This window comes from Mchenga conophoros, linkage group LG8 (genome assembly GCF_057382185.1).
Source record: "Mchenga conophoros isolate Kocher_MC1m ecotype Shallow Benthic linkage group LG8, M_conophoros_male_GT1.1, whole genome shotgun sequence".
Classification (NCBI taxonomy): Eukaryota; Metazoa; Chordata; class Actinopteri; order Cichliformes; family Cichlidae; genus Mchenga; species Mchenga conophoros.
This window is the reverse complement of record NC_140533.1, coordinates 4461832-4478309: the sequence shown is the minus strand read 5'-3', so window position 1 is coordinate 4478309 and position 16478 is coordinate 4461832. Positions and strand designations below refer to the sequence as shown.

At 38.7% G+C, this 16478-nt stretch overlaps 1 protein-coding gene across 1 annotated transcript; it reads right to left on the bottom strand.

Annotated features, from left to right (window-relative positions):
• Positions 1-1513: 1513 nt before the first annotated feature.
• On the bottom strand, positions 1514-13007 carry LOC146567943 (ras-related protein Rab-37-like). Its single transcript, XM_085283648.1, has 9 exons — positions 12552-13007; positions 5672-5782; positions 4573-4614; positions 4352-4418; positions 4215-4267; positions 4059-4124; positions 3286-3342; positions 3123-3199; positions 1514-2646 (listed from the first exon to the last, which is right to left on the bottom strand). Exons 1-9 carry the CDS (start codon positions 12705-12707, stop codon positions 2541-2543), a joined length of 735 nt encoding a protein of 244 aa, XP_085139774.1. The 5' UTR covers positions 12708-13007; the 3' UTR covers positions 1514-2540.
• Positions 13008-16478: the final 3471 nt, after the last annotated feature.

Below are 16478 nucleotides of genomic sequence, written 5' to 3'. Positions count from 1 at the left end.
AAAAGGTCTGCTGACCACAATCTGAATAATTTAGAAGTATATCAAACCTGTCCAAACTTAGTAACACAGCAAACATACACTCATCAAGCAGTAATATTTGCAGAAGAGCATTGTAGACTACTGTCCAAAACAAATGTCACAAAAGCAACCTTTCCTTAATGTATTAACTCGTGTTATTTAAAATGTGTAACCTGGAGGGACAGACACAGAGAGAAATACCACTCACTACTTCCCCTCTTCTTTACGTAGCAGTTTGGCATTCTTCAGCTCATTATGGTTTTCTGGTCAATAAAAACTTGTACTCCCACTCTTTTATTTCAGATTTCAAAGGTTTTGGTAAAACTCCTGTATGCTCTGTACAGAATGTCTCTTACAGCGTTAGCAAATAACACAGTGTAGCATTAAGATACATGCTACTGCCAGGAGATGAATGAAAACAGTTTGTTTTCCTCTTCAGAGGAACCAAAAAATGTAATGCAGCTTTGTGAAAATATCTGTTGGAGGATCTAAATTCAGCCCTGAGCATTTAAAAACTGATTACCCAAATTTACTGTTCATATTAGTGTATTCTTATACAAAAATAAAAATGGAGGCACTTTCAAATGCATGTTCAGCGTGCATGTGCAACTGAGCTTTTAATTGGCCTGTAGAGCAAAAACAAACTATATAAAGTGCTAAAAACGAATTATTTATTTCAACTGACATATTCATCAGTTGACTTTTTCATTAATTCATTCTCAGAAAAATCTGATTATTCAAAGTACTGCGTATATCTTAAATAAACTGTAATTAGTTTCTCTAAGGCAACAAGTTTGCATAATTTTTTTAAATACTGTCATCTCATTAGATCTTACAGTGCTGAAATGGTCTCAGTGGAAAGATGGCTGTCAAGAGGCTCTTGTTAAGGAATGGGAACAGGGAGAAAAGGCTTACCTGTGCCAAATTACACAAGAACTTGAGTGAAAATCAGTGCTAACAGGTCTTATGCAGTGATAAATCCAAATTTGGCTCAATGAGTTGCCAGTAGAGGTTGAGTTTCAACAGCCATCTGTAAGTGGAGACCTTTTCATGGTTTGAGGCTGTGTTTCACCCAGTGATGTTGGGGATATTGTCAAAACTTGATCAAATTACGGATGCAGATAAGTATGGTCAGAATTTGAACTAGCATTCAATACCATCGGGCAAGCAGCAGATTGATAATGGCCTAATTCTTCAGCATGACAATGATCCCAAACACACTTTATGTACAATAAAAGCACACCTGGATAGAAAAACAGACAATGGAGCACTTGGTTTGACCCCCCCCCCTCCCCCCCCCCCCCCCCCCCCCAGAGATGCTGCAACTATTACAAGGATGACCCAAGACTTTTGCACAGTATAACACCATATAAAATTATTCAACTCATGCTGTATGTACATAACGCCTCCTTAAATAACAGACAACAACTCAAGTACTTAGTATCGAATGTTCGCTCTTCACAGTAATCCTTCTCCCAGAGACACAGTTCACAGATGCATTGCTCTGCATGCCAATGTTTATTCTACATGCTCCAAGTAGTTTAAGTTCCTTACATACGGTCTACAGTTCATTTAGAAACACCAGTTAACCCAATATGCATGAGAAAAATCATCACAGGCACAGGGAGAACATGCAAACTCTACACACAATGATCCCAACCAGGGCTTAAACCAGTAACCTTGTTGTTGTGAGGCAAAAGCGCTAACCAGCCTAGCGCCTTACCGTCCACATGTGAGGAAACAACAGAAAATATTAACAAAAATAACTGTTCCAAAGACACATGAATCATATAACTTCACCAAGAGAAAATACATTTTATATAGATAATTATAATTTATTATAATTACTTACAAATAAATAAATAAATAAATACAATTTTAAAAATAGAAGATGCATGTAAATGTCATGAAAAGGTTTTTAATTGGATTTATAACCAAATATTCTCTAAATGAAAGGCTCCTTTAGCATCGGTTGCACTGCGCTTAATCAAAATTAGTAAAAGTTCTCATGCTAACAGGCTAGGATACACTGTCTGTTAGCATGGTTCATGTTAAACAAATGAGAAAACTATGTTATGGAGTTGTAGGTGGTTTGTGACAGGGTCAGGCTAGCTGTTTGCTCCTGCCTCCAGATTTACTAACTCTTGACTGCAATTGCATAAAAAAAAAAAAAAACAAATACAAGAGACTAATATTGATCATCTAAGTTACAAAATATTCCCTCAGGAATTTTTTTTTAACATATCAAATAAATAACTACTCTTTCCTTGAATGTACTTTAGAAAGCATCAGTAGTGCAAACTGACGTCTGGAGAGTTGGAGGTATTCAGCTAAAGAAAATTTGTGTGGGTCTGTAGCATGGTTAATCCACTGATGTACGTTTGGCTTTTAGTCTTGAATGAATGGCAGTGTAACATTTTGTGAGCAGCAGTGAGATACAGGGCTTCCTCCCACTCAGTAATGTGTCTCTGACAGTCTGTTCGCCCAGAGCTATGGGAGGAGGAAGAGTTGGGAGATAAGTTTTAAAAGTAGCTGCAGCAACCTGACTTCTCCTTCTGTGCCTCAATATATTCATGAATCTGGAACTTGGGTTCACTGGGATGCTGGATGGCCCGATGCTTCAACTCCCTGAAGAACAGAACAAGGCATATTTTAGAAGATAACACTGATATTGATAGAATTATTCTACTGCAGAGGATTGTGGTAAGAAAACACAGATAGCATCATGAAAATAGTAGTGGACTACTTAAGAATAAATCCCTTGCAATAAATACGTTAAATTATATAGTACTAAGGGAATTGAAACATTTCTTTATAATGAATCCTGGAATTTTCTGAAAATATATACTATGTTCAGCAAAGATGTGAGATAAAATTGAGCGATGTGAAAAAACAATCTCAAATTCAGTAGTAACAACTTTGCTGCTGTCATATGAAAATGAAATTAGTGGCAGAAGAAGAAAAGCAAAGCAAATGATAATAATTTATCTTTGTTTAGTCCCATTACATGACTTCTTGTTGGCTCAAACAAGGACCATTTCAGATCATACACATCTATAGTTTATGGACTGTTCAAAAGCTACTGTGTGGCATCTGTGTCATACTTGGCCACAGCAGTGAAGGCCAGATCTACATTGACCCCTGTCTTGGCACTTGTCTCCATGAAAGGAACTGAGTACTCCTGAACACACAAAGAGAGCACAACACAGTAAGTAGCAGATTAAACGCTATCAGTTCTGTTTTTATGGAAGTAAATAAAATACTCACTCTGGCCAGCCTCTCTCCTTCATCTCTCCTGATCGCTCGGTCACTGCTCATGTCGGCCTGATAAACACACATTAGTTTAGGATTTTAGGAAAGACTTGGTGCAGAAAAATAAACACATTTAAACTATTAAGTAAAAAAAACAATGTACATCTTGATACAGCTATTTTTTTTTAAAGCTGAACAAAACCATGCACAGGTATGAGTATTTACATTTTTAGACTTCATAATATACAAGATCAATCAGGATATTTCTAAAGGAAAACATATCTTGTGGAATTTTCAGTGTTTGCTACCACTATTCAATGTTGAAGAGTAGATCATGTAATAAAACTAGTAGTCTAACACGTTTGTAGTAGTTTGCTGGTAGTTCAGATACTTTTATACACGCATAGTGATTGAAGTAGTGCAGCAACTGTACATTTGATTAAATTTACACTGTTTTTTGTGAGGACTTGTAAATTTAATATATAACAAAATGTGATACAGCATCATATATGTTATATATAGCTTTTAAAAATGTTATTATTACTAAGCTACCTACGATGTGGCGCCACTCACATTTTTATCATTGCATTCATATTGTTACATATACTTAAACCCGACACTTGAACCCAAAGCAGCACTATCACTTTGCTCTAACTCTTTTATAACTCGTTTACATTATCTTTACAAAATGCCCTGATCCAGAAACTGCTCTGTCTTCAGCACAGATCATATCCTTCTTTTGCACTTTTTGCTCCACATGCTAAGCTTCTCAAACAATTTCCTCTTACCTTGTTGCCCAGCAACATGATGACTACATTGCTCTGTGCATACTCGTGGATCTCTGTTAACCAAGCCTGAAGCAAGAGACATACAAACACACTCATAAATAAATCTTTAACTGTAGCACATTTTCATATTTTCCCAGGGTACAAATACAGACTTACCCTAATGTTGTCAAAAGATGATTTGCTGGTGATGTCATACAAAAGGAGCAAAGCTTTGGAAAGAGAACCAACAAAAATTGAGTGCCAGTGTAACACCTGTGATGCTGTGATATGGATTAGGGTTTGTATCGCCTCACCGTGTGCATCTCTGTAATACGCATGTGTCACGCTTCTGAACCTTTCCTGTCCTGCTGTGTCCCATATCTGAAACAGAAAAGAACTGGCCTGTTTCCACTTGGCTACTTCTTATTTTCACTTATAATGGTGATGCCCAAGAGGAAACCAGCCACTACTCTAAAAATAGAGTGCTATTGTGTAAGCACATCAACTTTGCACTGGAACTGATTTACTTACTGACCTGCAGTTTGACCTTTACGTTATCCACAGTCACCACTTTATTCTGAGAGAGGTAGAAACAGAAGAACAGTACGAGCAGCTAGTAGAACAAATTAAAAATGCAAAGTACAAAGACAAGTTATCTATGTTTGTCGATAGTTGTGGCTTTATTTCTTCAGATTTTGAAATATATGTTTAGTGAGAGAGGCAATGTACAACTACCTCAAACCTCCATTCCTTTTAATGGTCAGCAGGGGGTGACTCATGTTGCAAAAAGAAGTCACAACGTATAAAAACTTATGGGAAAGAAAACCCTCCCACTTGCTTCATTTAATACTATATTAAATCGTTGCAAACTTCAGAATTGTTTTAAAAAATATTTCTAAATTTCACCATTTAAGATTTCAGCGGGGTGGTTCTAATTACATTCTCATGTCATTAATGTAGATAGTATTAAAGATAGATGTAGCTTTAAGGCTTGGAAAGTGAAACATGTAGGTGCAAAAACACATCTAAGTCCAATGACTGTAAGGAAATGTTTCCCTGGCCCTGACGTCCTATATTGAATAATCTGCTTGGCCCATTTTGTAAATTTTCATCAATCAAGTGATAAGTTTCACAAAGGAGGATACTCCCGGTGAATTACTTTTCAATCACAAGTCATTAGCCAATGAGAACCATCCCTTTCTCATCACATCTGGTTTCAAAACACCAAGACAGAAAGGGTCATCTTGAGGCTTGATAATAAGAACTTACAAACCAGTGAGTGACGTCACACTAGCTACTGCCTGTGCTCATTACAACCTCTCTTCTGCATTGATTTTAATGGCACTGAGTGGCAAATGTGAATCATCAGCTTTTTATCGAAATGAGCAAACTCTAAAGAGGATGGAAAGTATTCATTTGCAGATTATACATATAAGTTGTATAATCTGCATATATATATAAAACGGAGACAGACTGGTGACCTGTCCAAGGTGTACCCCACCTCTCACACAATGACACTTAGGTTGCCTCCTCCCACACTGCTAATGTCTGAAATGCCAGAGGCAAATCTAAAACCATGGATAAATAAAAGCCAGTCCAATTTCATAAAAAAAAAAATTGTTCCAAGCACTCACTGTGAATCCGATGCCCACTGTGGCAGAGAATGAGCCAGGGATGAACTTGCCCTGATCAAACTGCACCAGCAGAGATGTCTTCCCCACACCACTGTCCCCAACCAGGATTGTCTGTAGGAAAACACATAAAATCCCACAGTTAAATTTCTTACCTCTATATATATGGTCTAAGTATATGGTAGAGGCACAGAGTAAGCTGTGGTGACCCCTAGTGATACGGGAGCAGCAGGCTGGCTGCAGTCTCAATTGGCCTTGAAAATCTCTTTATGGTTGAATGCTTGCAATCATTTCATAATTTTCAGTTGTGAGTCAACATCTGTGTCATGGTCGACAATTCTGTTTCCAAGCAGCACCGACATTTTCTTTTCTAAGAGCTTGGCAGTGTACCACTATTACCGCATGACTCACAAGCCAGAGGAGATAACCTTCAAGACAATGGAATCAATGAAAGGCAGCATTCACACATCCAACTTAGTCACCAGGACCATCAGTCCATATTTCATTGTCTACTGCGCTTTAATTTCAGTCACACCAGGGTACCCACCACCTCCACACCCACAAAGTGTCCTTTAACTGTGGCAGATTAAGTAAGTGCGACACAGTCAAGCTGTTCTCTGCTCTCTTCAAGGAGTGATCTGGGAGTTTTGATGCAGGCTATGTGGCTTTTATCTTGTGACAGCCAAATGACTACATTTTATCCTGTAGTGAAATATATTATAAATATTATTGCCAGAAGAAAAATGCAGTAAATAATGCAGTAAGCCACAAGAATGATGGATTTCTTCAATCATTATGTGGTTATGTTTAGGAAGAGACAACTAAAAGGATTGTAGATTGTAAAGACAGGCAATGAAAAGACCTGTGTTTGAACGTTTGTTCTTGAAAGCTTTAAAAATCGCAGAAAGGCTAAACCTAAATTTTTTAAGCATAGGTTAGGGTATATTGGCTACATATAAGTTTTGAATAAAATATATGTAAATATTTTGGTAACCCTTTGCAAGGCAAAGGAAATGCCATCTTTAAGAAACTCAGTGCCGAAATCAATGCCAATCTTTGTTCTTTGCCAAATTCACATTCTTTCCTCTCTGTGGCACCAGGGTAGTTCTTCATTTACACCCAAATGCATTTTATAGAGTGGCAGGTTGAGACAATAAAAATCTTAATTATGTTTATAGAAAGAAAGTTAGGCATAAAAAATAGACTTCCATTCATTAACTCTCATGAAAGAACCTTCATCTTCACACTCTTAGATTTCACCTTAATACACATTCAGTAATGTATTTTATGCACTAATTAGCTGCAGTGGCCGTTAATCACTGGGGTAGAATACTAGAAGAGCTACTGGGCTGGAGCATCCACTACAGTTGCTTTATGATTCAAATGCAGATGTGCTGTCAGAAGTGGTCTTCACTTGATGTCTAGTAATAGTAACCATGGAAATGTAATAAAGTGGTCTTAAAAAGGCAACAAAACTTTCAACCAGTCCTGTCTTGATAAAACTCAGGAGTACTCATTGTCATTGTGGCCAAATATTGTGTGAAAAGACAGTAAATGTGATTATCGCTCTTGGTCAGATATGCACAAGTAGGCCTGCCTTAAAATTGCACTGAATGACAAATGGCCCAGGGGTTAAAGCGCTGAGTTTTTCAGTGCTGCTTTAATAATAGCAGGTGAGTTTTCTGGCATGCTAAACTAATAGAAAAAGGTTCATAAATTGGGATAGAATGCATAAAGTTCTTGAACTTGAACTTGATCTGATGATGAGCAGTTTGTAAAGAACTAAGACAAATCAAGAAAAAAGTGAAGGCATGACACTCATCAGATAAACCAGGCAGTGGTTGAACTCAATTTTGCCTCAAGGCTTTATGAATGATCAGGGATAAATAAAAGAAGTGGGGGGAATGGAGGAAAGGATTAGAGCTGAGAAGCTAAAGCAGCTTTTGTAGCCTCATTTGATTTCAGCATATGGAGGATTTTTAGAAAAGAGTTACATCCCAGTGTGCTGGATTAAATATGGATACTGCCTCATCAGTCATCCAGTGAATTTTCATATCAGCTTTACTCAGGAGTCACCAGCAAATTCACTTCCTTATTCTTCCTTTGAAATACACCTTGTACAGAGAGGCTTTACATGTATTCTGTTTTTCCAGTTTACTGTGTCCTGAAAGGTGGGGAGCCGCACAGTAAAACTCACAGCATAAACCTAAGGAAATTTGTATCTGGTTTTTCTTTGATGTAATAATGCTTTTAGGCAATAAATTTGATAGCTTTGAAAAATCTGTTTATTTCTCCTTAAATAGTGCCACAAAAAATGCATATGCATTTTGAGTAGCAGAGTTGAGTGTGTGGGTTGTGTACATCAAAAACCAAATCTTCTCTGCCAACGTCAAACAGATTATTCTGCTATTGACTCTTATTTTGAGTTTCTGGTACTCCAGGTGCTGATAACCAGGTACCCAGTTGGTGCCTGATTAGGGCTCTTTTTCTAAAGAGTGGAAGTCTACTCCTGATGGCTGTTGGTAAGACTGCAGGTCAAACTTTCTAACATCTGCCAGTACACTACTTCGTAGGGACATAGGAAGTGGTGTACTGGATATACCACATTTCACTGATCACATTAACTCAGTAGAAAAATTATTTCAGGCTCACCACAGATGATATGAAAAATGACAGGTTAGCCTTCTTAGACTGTGAGATTTCCATCAGTAATGGGGACATTTGAAAGTTGATGTGTACTATAAACCTACGCTTACGGATCATTATTTAAGGCTTGTGCTTCTGCTTCATCCACTGAAGCACAAACTGGGTGTCATCAGGATGGTACAACGCAGAGCGAACACCATCCCCACAGATACAGATATCTCTGAATTGAAGAGGGTGCCTAAGGGTACATCTTTGACCATCTTATAATGCTGTGATTGCAGCCATTCCCCAACTCTCTGTGAATGGTACTCATGGCCATTAATCAATGGTTTTTGATCAGTGGTTGTTGATCACATTAACGATCAAGAAACTGACCTGACAGTCCATTTTTCACCATTGATTCTAGTTTCGGTCATTATGCACATGTACTGTTTATAAAGTTGGGGAAATCTGCAGTCAGCTGAGACTGAAGAAGTCACTTGGATGAGTGAGGAAATGTTTCTCCCACTGAAAACGCCACGTCCAGATGAACAGAATTAACTTTTTGGGATGTGGAAGATACATCTGTCTTTTACATGCAGTCTGTGATCACATAAGCCACTGACTGCATCTAAAGCTGAAGACAATAATTTATTTAAATATTTTGATCTGATCCTGCTGTGATTCAGCTGTATCACTTCCCTCTTTACTGGACATAACTGAGAGTGTGTAACATAATGCCTCCATGTGTACATGTGAAGATGGAATTAGTGCTGAGAAAAAAAAAACATACTCATTGTACTCACTACACACGTACATGTGGTGATGCTACTAAATTGTAGTTAGCCGAGAAGTGAGACTGTCTCATGAAACCCCTCTAGAGACAGGAGGTAATGAGGCGAATGCACCACAGATGTTTGGGAATTACACACTGATGATGTATATTGTGTATATGTGTTGTAGTGCGCGAGAGAAAGAAGAATTAGATTTCTCTCATCTCTGTGGTTCACAGGCAGATTGCTAAGTGCCTGCAAATTTCCTTTCTAGCCTCAGTATGAGCTTCTGTGGAGGTTACTGAGGCAATAAGCATGGGATGTCTTTTTACAAGTCGTTGGAGTAACAGCATTAGGGGATGTGGTGAATTTAGAGTGATACAGTTCTCTGAAATGTCACTTTTCTCTTCCTGGAGCATGTGCAGTATTGACCAGAATGTAATTTAGCTTGACAGTTTCCAAATTGCCACTGATTTAAGCTTTGATATACTGCACAGCTGGGGTTTGAAACCACAGAACAACAGGCGATAAAGTCACTGTTTCCGATACTAAAAGTCAATGTGCCCTGCAATCTGTAAGACCAAGTGTTTGTTTTTTTAGACAAATTAAAGTCCTGTATCCACCTTTTTAGTTCTGTTTTGGTCTGCCGCTATTTAGCTAAACACTCAACCAGCTAGTTGATAGTGATGTCTGCTTTTTTGTGGTGGACAGGTAGCTACCATGGTTTTACTACACTTACAGACTTTTTTAAAATGAAAAAAAAAAGAAAAAAAAAAGTGCTTTGCAGCTTTAAAAATGTGTCTTTTGGATGAGGGCCATGGAGAGAATGGAAAAAACAGGAAACCACTGTGAGATACAAAAGAATGCAATGTTTTTGTGGGTATTAATGTGAAATATTGGCAGTAAGAAAAAATACAAAACCACTCTGTCTGTAAAGATGTCTCTAAGCTAATCTTTCCAAAAATATTACAAAAGCAGTATTAGGTTGACTTTATTAAAAATGTCATCTGGGACAACTGTGAGTATTGAAGGGAGAATTAATAACAGAACGGAATCCACAAAGCAACTGTAACCATTTCAGCTTCATGAGTAAGTACTGGCCTCACCAACGAGCTCTTAAAAAGAGCCTTTTTTGTTGTGTAATTAGAACTCCTCCTGGGAGGAAAAGGTAAGGCAGAGTGAAAGCCTGAGAAGAGTGAGTACAAAAGATAGGATAAACCTTTATTAGTCCCTTTATTATTTATATTGGCAAAGGAAGGGCAAAAAGGCAAGACTGACTTTTTCAAGTTCACTTGAAATTACTCTTCTTGATTTAGACACAAAGAACACGGTGTATTCTTAGAATATGACCCCTTTCAGTGCACCTGCTTCCCTGACACTACAAGTCTGTGTGTGGTGTGTATATGTGTGAGCTGATATAACAGTCACATGTTAGAATTGCATCTATCTTTGTGAAGACTCGCACTGCATTCCTTAGCCCTTTACAGCCAAACAATGCCGAGTAAATCTACACACAAAATCCACCCCATGACAGTGATGATGGTTTTTGGAGTGTTTGGGAGTAAATTTATTAAAACTTAAATACTTAAAATATCTTTTTACACAAGTATTCACAACCTTTTTTATGATTGAAATTCATTTGAAATTATTAGGAAAATCACAAACGTTTCTGCATAAGGTCTTATAGCTGGCAGTGCACAGAATGTATTTGTTATGGCAGTGACGCAGACCACATGTGCATGTGTGTGCACATGCATGAGAATGGTAAAGAGGTACATCCAGACTTTTCATAAAATAAAAATATTAAATATATATAAAATAAAAAAGTTATTTCATTTTCAATTTCACAAATTATAATTGTGTTGTTTGAACAATAATCGGCTGCTTCCCAGCCCAAGTCTATGTAAGGAAACTCTGAATTGCATTTAAAAGATAGGCTTTGTCTGAGCCCGCCATCTTCAAAGAGTAAGCCTGGTCCTCCGTAATGCTGTCCATCACCACCTCTGCACCCAGCTTGGTGGAGATATCAATGCTTTGTGTGCTGCAGCAGTGCTTCCACCTAGGTCAGTCAATGGCAGGGCCCGGCCTGCTCTAATTCATTTCATGTTTAATTCTACCTTCCTTTAGGGTCTGCATTTTGGTCCCAACCAATCACATTCCACACTAAGATGACACATACACATGCCTTTAGACTTCAGAGAGATGAAGTGAATTTGATTCTGTTAATTTCCCAGAGACTCTCTCTATAAACTTAAAAATAAGTGTATGCCTAACCTTGCCAATAACCCTGAACCTAAACCAAGGGTGCACCCAATGATCTGGGACATTTATGAGTGCAAACATAAATAAATAAGTAGCAAGATTATAATAAATTTCTAAGGCAATTAAAGGCAGCTAGTTAAAGGGAATACATTTTTGACTTTACCGGATAGTTTTATTTTAAAGTTTATGTCTTATCAGTTGAATCAGAGTATTGATGTGCTAATTCTGCTCAGTTGCTATATCTAAAAAGAGAGAAATTAGAACATAGCAGGCTGGAGGCCAGATGCTTATCAGAAGAAAGATATGCCATTTGAATGACATGACTCCTCCAGACTGAAGGGAAATGGTTTCTGCAACACAGCTCTGAAATACAATGTGACATTTCACTGAAGCCTAAAGGGAGCTCCTCTTTTATCTTTGTTCCATCAACAGTGAGGTCAAATGGGAGCACCAGGAAGGATTCAGTGGTTCTCTTTAAATCCAGACATTAATGTAACTTAACTGCTTGCTGCGAGCGCAATTAAGCTTTTTGAATGACAAATGGCTATATTGTACAGTTTTTGTGACAACAGTCAAAACAGGATCACATTCACTCTGACATTTTAGTGTGTTTGTGTATTTTAGTGTGTTTGAGTTATGGAATTTAAGGTGTCAGAAATAAATTAGTGTATTTACTGTTGTATTTATGGGTTATTTGAGCTTTGGGTCGCAGTAAGGAGAAACTGAAAGTGTACTTGTCAACTAAAATTTGAGTTTGAAATGTAATTTTATTCTACAGCACTTTTTGGTGATCAACACCTAAATGTGAGGATTGCTTTGGGAATTTGGCGTTTGGTTAAGACATTTTTTCAAAGAAAGTGACCTCTTTTAAAGCTTTCCTGCCCTGACAGCAGGAAGTAATCGGCTCATATGTGAAGGGGGACCTTCTTGTAAGCTGACAGCTCATCTCAGAAGGAATTAAGTGATTTGACACACATTAGGGCTGGAAACAGACCAACTATAAATTGCATCTGAATGTAAATCAGCACCACGTGAGCGCAAATCCGGTCAAGGACCGGGATGCTGCGGGGTTTAGAAACGTTTCCTCACATTTCACCAGTAATAAACAAGAAGAAATAAACAAGAAGCAAAATCACGTGAAAAAAACGCGCAGCAAGTAAGTGCATAAAAGTGCTCCTGGCTATGAAACCTGTTGTTGTATCATGATGACCATATGGTCGTACCTTGTGCACCAACTCCTCGTCATATGTTGGAGGTGGTGGAGTCATTGCCTGGCTCTCGGTTGTCTCTTTGGATCCGTAAGTACTGTCTGGTTGGATCTCCGGGTAATCCGTGGTGTAGTATGCCGAGATCGGCTCCATTGACTCCATCCGCTCCATCCTGAGAGTCCTTCACTTCACAGGCTTCTTTATGACAGCGTCGAGGGTTCCGGAGGAAATAAAAAGCTGGTAAACCTCGCACTCTCGCTTCAGCCGACTCGTCGTCTCACAGCCCTCAGCTCGCTTTCTTCTCTCCTCCTCTCTTCTCCGACAGTCCACGCTGTTTAACTGGCTCCTCCTTTACAGTGAATCACAGTCTGTGGGCTTCTGCCTACATCACTCCACATGATGGTATGTCGTGATTCACGCACATCACGCTGCATGAGTGGTCAGAGGATGGACCGAGAAGGATTGAATGGCTGTCACTTTTTTTTGTTGTGGTGGTTTTTCTTTCAAGAGTTCAGATATTCGATCTATAAAGTTCGACATCATTTATTTTACCCAGTGCTTTGGATCTCTGTGTATATTTCCAAAACAATGATACTATGATATTAAAAAACGGAGACGAATGTATGTTCCGTTTAATTATAGTTGTTTTAGTAGAAATAACAATGAGACAGGATAAGATAACAAATGTTTCATTTGGGAAATTCTGTTAAAGTAGTTGAAAATTATTATTATTAGTGTTATTATTATTCATTCATTTCCTTTCATCCCTTATGAAAGGAGAGGCGAAAAATGCCATAATTCATTGTGATGTCCCTGAGTTCATGAAAAAAACCCTACTTGTTAAGATGTTGTCTGCCCTGAAGAACATGAATCTATATTAAGGTTAATTATAATCAATTAATAATGTTTGTTTTTGTATTGTAGGCTTTAGGATTATTCAGTTCAGTTCAGTGACTGTTATTGCATTTATAGAAATCCTAGGGAGGAGGAAATGAGTTGGTCAATTGGATCACAACAGGCAGGGCAAATTATTGTGATACTGCATATTGCAAATTTTCTGCAATATCACACTGAGATCTACTAATAATGCACTATAATTTATTTACAAAGATGGAGCCAGTTCACTTTAGAAATAAACAGCATTCTGCCCAGAGCTGCACATATTAGCAGCTCAAAATTCAGCAGACCTGAAGGGGAAATGTAAGGAAGGGAGTGGAAGGCCTACTAGCCAAATAATCCAGTGTAAATTCAGGTTTCAACATATGTTTCCCTCTGAAAACAGCATGAGAGGAGAATAAAGGAGAATCAATATTTAAGGGCTAATTTTTCTGATATAATCAATGGGCACAGTGCAAAAGGTTCTGTGTAATTTATCCAGAGGAGGGCTTTATTATTTCAATAAGGAGAGGCCATTAGAAAGAATGAACATGATTTATTGATGTAGAGAATAAAGATAGAGATATTTGGTGGTTAGACTCCAATGGCCTGACTCAGTGGAACAGAACCCCAGGTGTGATAGGGATTAGAGGAGGACCCCCCAGAGTCTAGACGCTGGTGGTGGAGATGAAGACAGTGGCTTAGATGGAACCTAAGTGATGAGAGGCGGTGATGAGGAGGGGGTGGGCTGCACGAAGGCATCTGCAAAGGAGAATGACAGATTCAAAGTATGTGGCACGAATGCTGATTGGCCTGAAAAAGGCCGGGAGAAGATGATTGGACTAGACCAGGGATGTCACAAACAGCTTGACAGTGCGGGAAAGTGGAAGTGATGTCAAGCTTAGATTTAGTCGGCAACACCAGGGAGCGGACAGATGTGAGACCATAGAACTTCGCTATTATACTTCGCATAAGGTTCATTACAAACTGTTCCACCGTATGAAACTGAAGTGTGGAACAGCTGACCCGTATGATATGCAGAACACAAAACAGTATTTACTGTCAGATGACAAGCTGTCTCTGTTGTTGACATTTATGCGTGAGCCTTTTTAATAGCACATTGCAACACTCAGGCATTAACATAACAGAGTAACATGGATTCATTAATAGTTGAATTTTCCCTGACATCAACAGAGAGCAATTACTTGTTCTGAGTTGAAGTTGCTTTGGCATCACTGTGTATAACATTAAAAAGTTTAAGGTAACAATACATTAATACAGTAATATAATCCTTCTTCTATATTACGCGTTTACATAGCAGTGGGTTTCTTTTAATGCTTTCAATTATTTTGGCTTATAATTTAAATCAAGTACTGTGAGATGTACTGCTAATACATTTATGAAAACACAAAATCTTTAAATAAAAATGAAGAGAACTGGGTCAAGTAAAATTTACAAGCAGAAGTCTGTAGGTTCAATATTTAGGAATTGTAAATAACTTGGTTGTACCAAATGGCTTCACTGCATGAACTATATTATATGTGCAGCTTGAAACAGCTGAAACAGTAACAGCTTGTTGTTCTGTCTCTGTCCTAAACCTCTTTGTAGTGTTTTGTTTGGTGATCCTGATGATGGTGGTGGTCATCTATAGAAAAGAACCTCTCTGTTGCAGGCTTAGACCATATAGAAGACAGGAGTACACAGTAAGGAGTACCAACTACCACCGGGGTGGCTGTAGCTCAGGTGGTAGAGCAGATCAGCCACTGACTGGAAGGCTGGTGGTTTGATCCTTGGCTTCCCCAGGCTACATGCCAAATATCCTTGGGCAAGATACTAACCCCAAGTTGCTCTCCAATAGGAGTGTGAATGTTGGTTAGATTGCACTTAAGTATAGAAGCAAGTTCTTGTGATTGGGTGAATGAGGCATGTTGTTTACAGCGCTTTGAGTACTCTGGGAGAGTAGAGAAGGGCTATATAAGACTCAGTCCATTTACACTGCTATTAATTATTTAGCTTGTCTTATGAAATAAGACAGAGGTTATTCAATTGGGCCTTAGATTAGGGCTTAGGAGGTTAGCACTGTCTAAATTGTAGGTGTATAGACAAATAAAAATTTATCTGGTGAAGAGTGAGTAGATAACGAGTAAAACAAACTCACCACTGTGGGTCCAAATCAAGCCATTACTTCGTAATAACTTTGTTAAATCTGCCTTCTCTTGAATATCTTTCCCACCAAAACAGCAGGCATTCTTTGATCGGCATTGCCAACAATGGGCACAATGCTGCCCAGAACTTGAGAACTATTGGACCAAGGTAAGGATAGTCTGTGTGTGTCAAACCGAGCTTCCTAGAAGGCTGTTCATCATCAGGATACCAAATAACTATCACTTAGATGGACATTTCCCACCAATGTCTTTCCAAGAGCTTTTTCATAAGGAGGACAGGCAGAGACAGATCTAGAGCATGATCGGCCGGTACTTTGACCGTATAGGCTGCCATGACGAGATGAGCTGGAGATAATTAGCCTCACTTAGCATAAAGACTGGAAGTGGGGTCTAACAGCAAATCTGACCTGCTGTTGAACATCACAAAGGATTCTGTGCAGGCCAGTCAAGTTCTTCCACATCAAACCTGCTTATCCGTGTCTATATGTTGGAATACAGGCACTATCCCCAAACTGTTCCCTCAAAGTTGGGAGCACGAAACTGTCCAAAGTGTCTAGGTGTGCTGAAGCATTAAGAATTCCCTTCACTGGAACTAAGGGGTCGAGGCCAGCTCCTGAAAACAACCTTACATCATATTCCCACTTCCACCAAACTTTACACAAGTACCGTTCTTTTGACAACCGCCAAACCCAGACTCATTCCCCAGACTGCAAGACAGAGAAGCGTGATTTGTCACTCCAGAGTCCAGTGGTGGCATTACAATAGGGCGTCTGACAGATGAGCAGTCATTGGATATTCACCTGTCAAACCACACTTGGAAGGACAGCTGAAGACACACAATGGCAGAGTCAATCATATGCAAGGCTCCAGAGGCCAACTTCCACGTACTGCACAGGCCTCA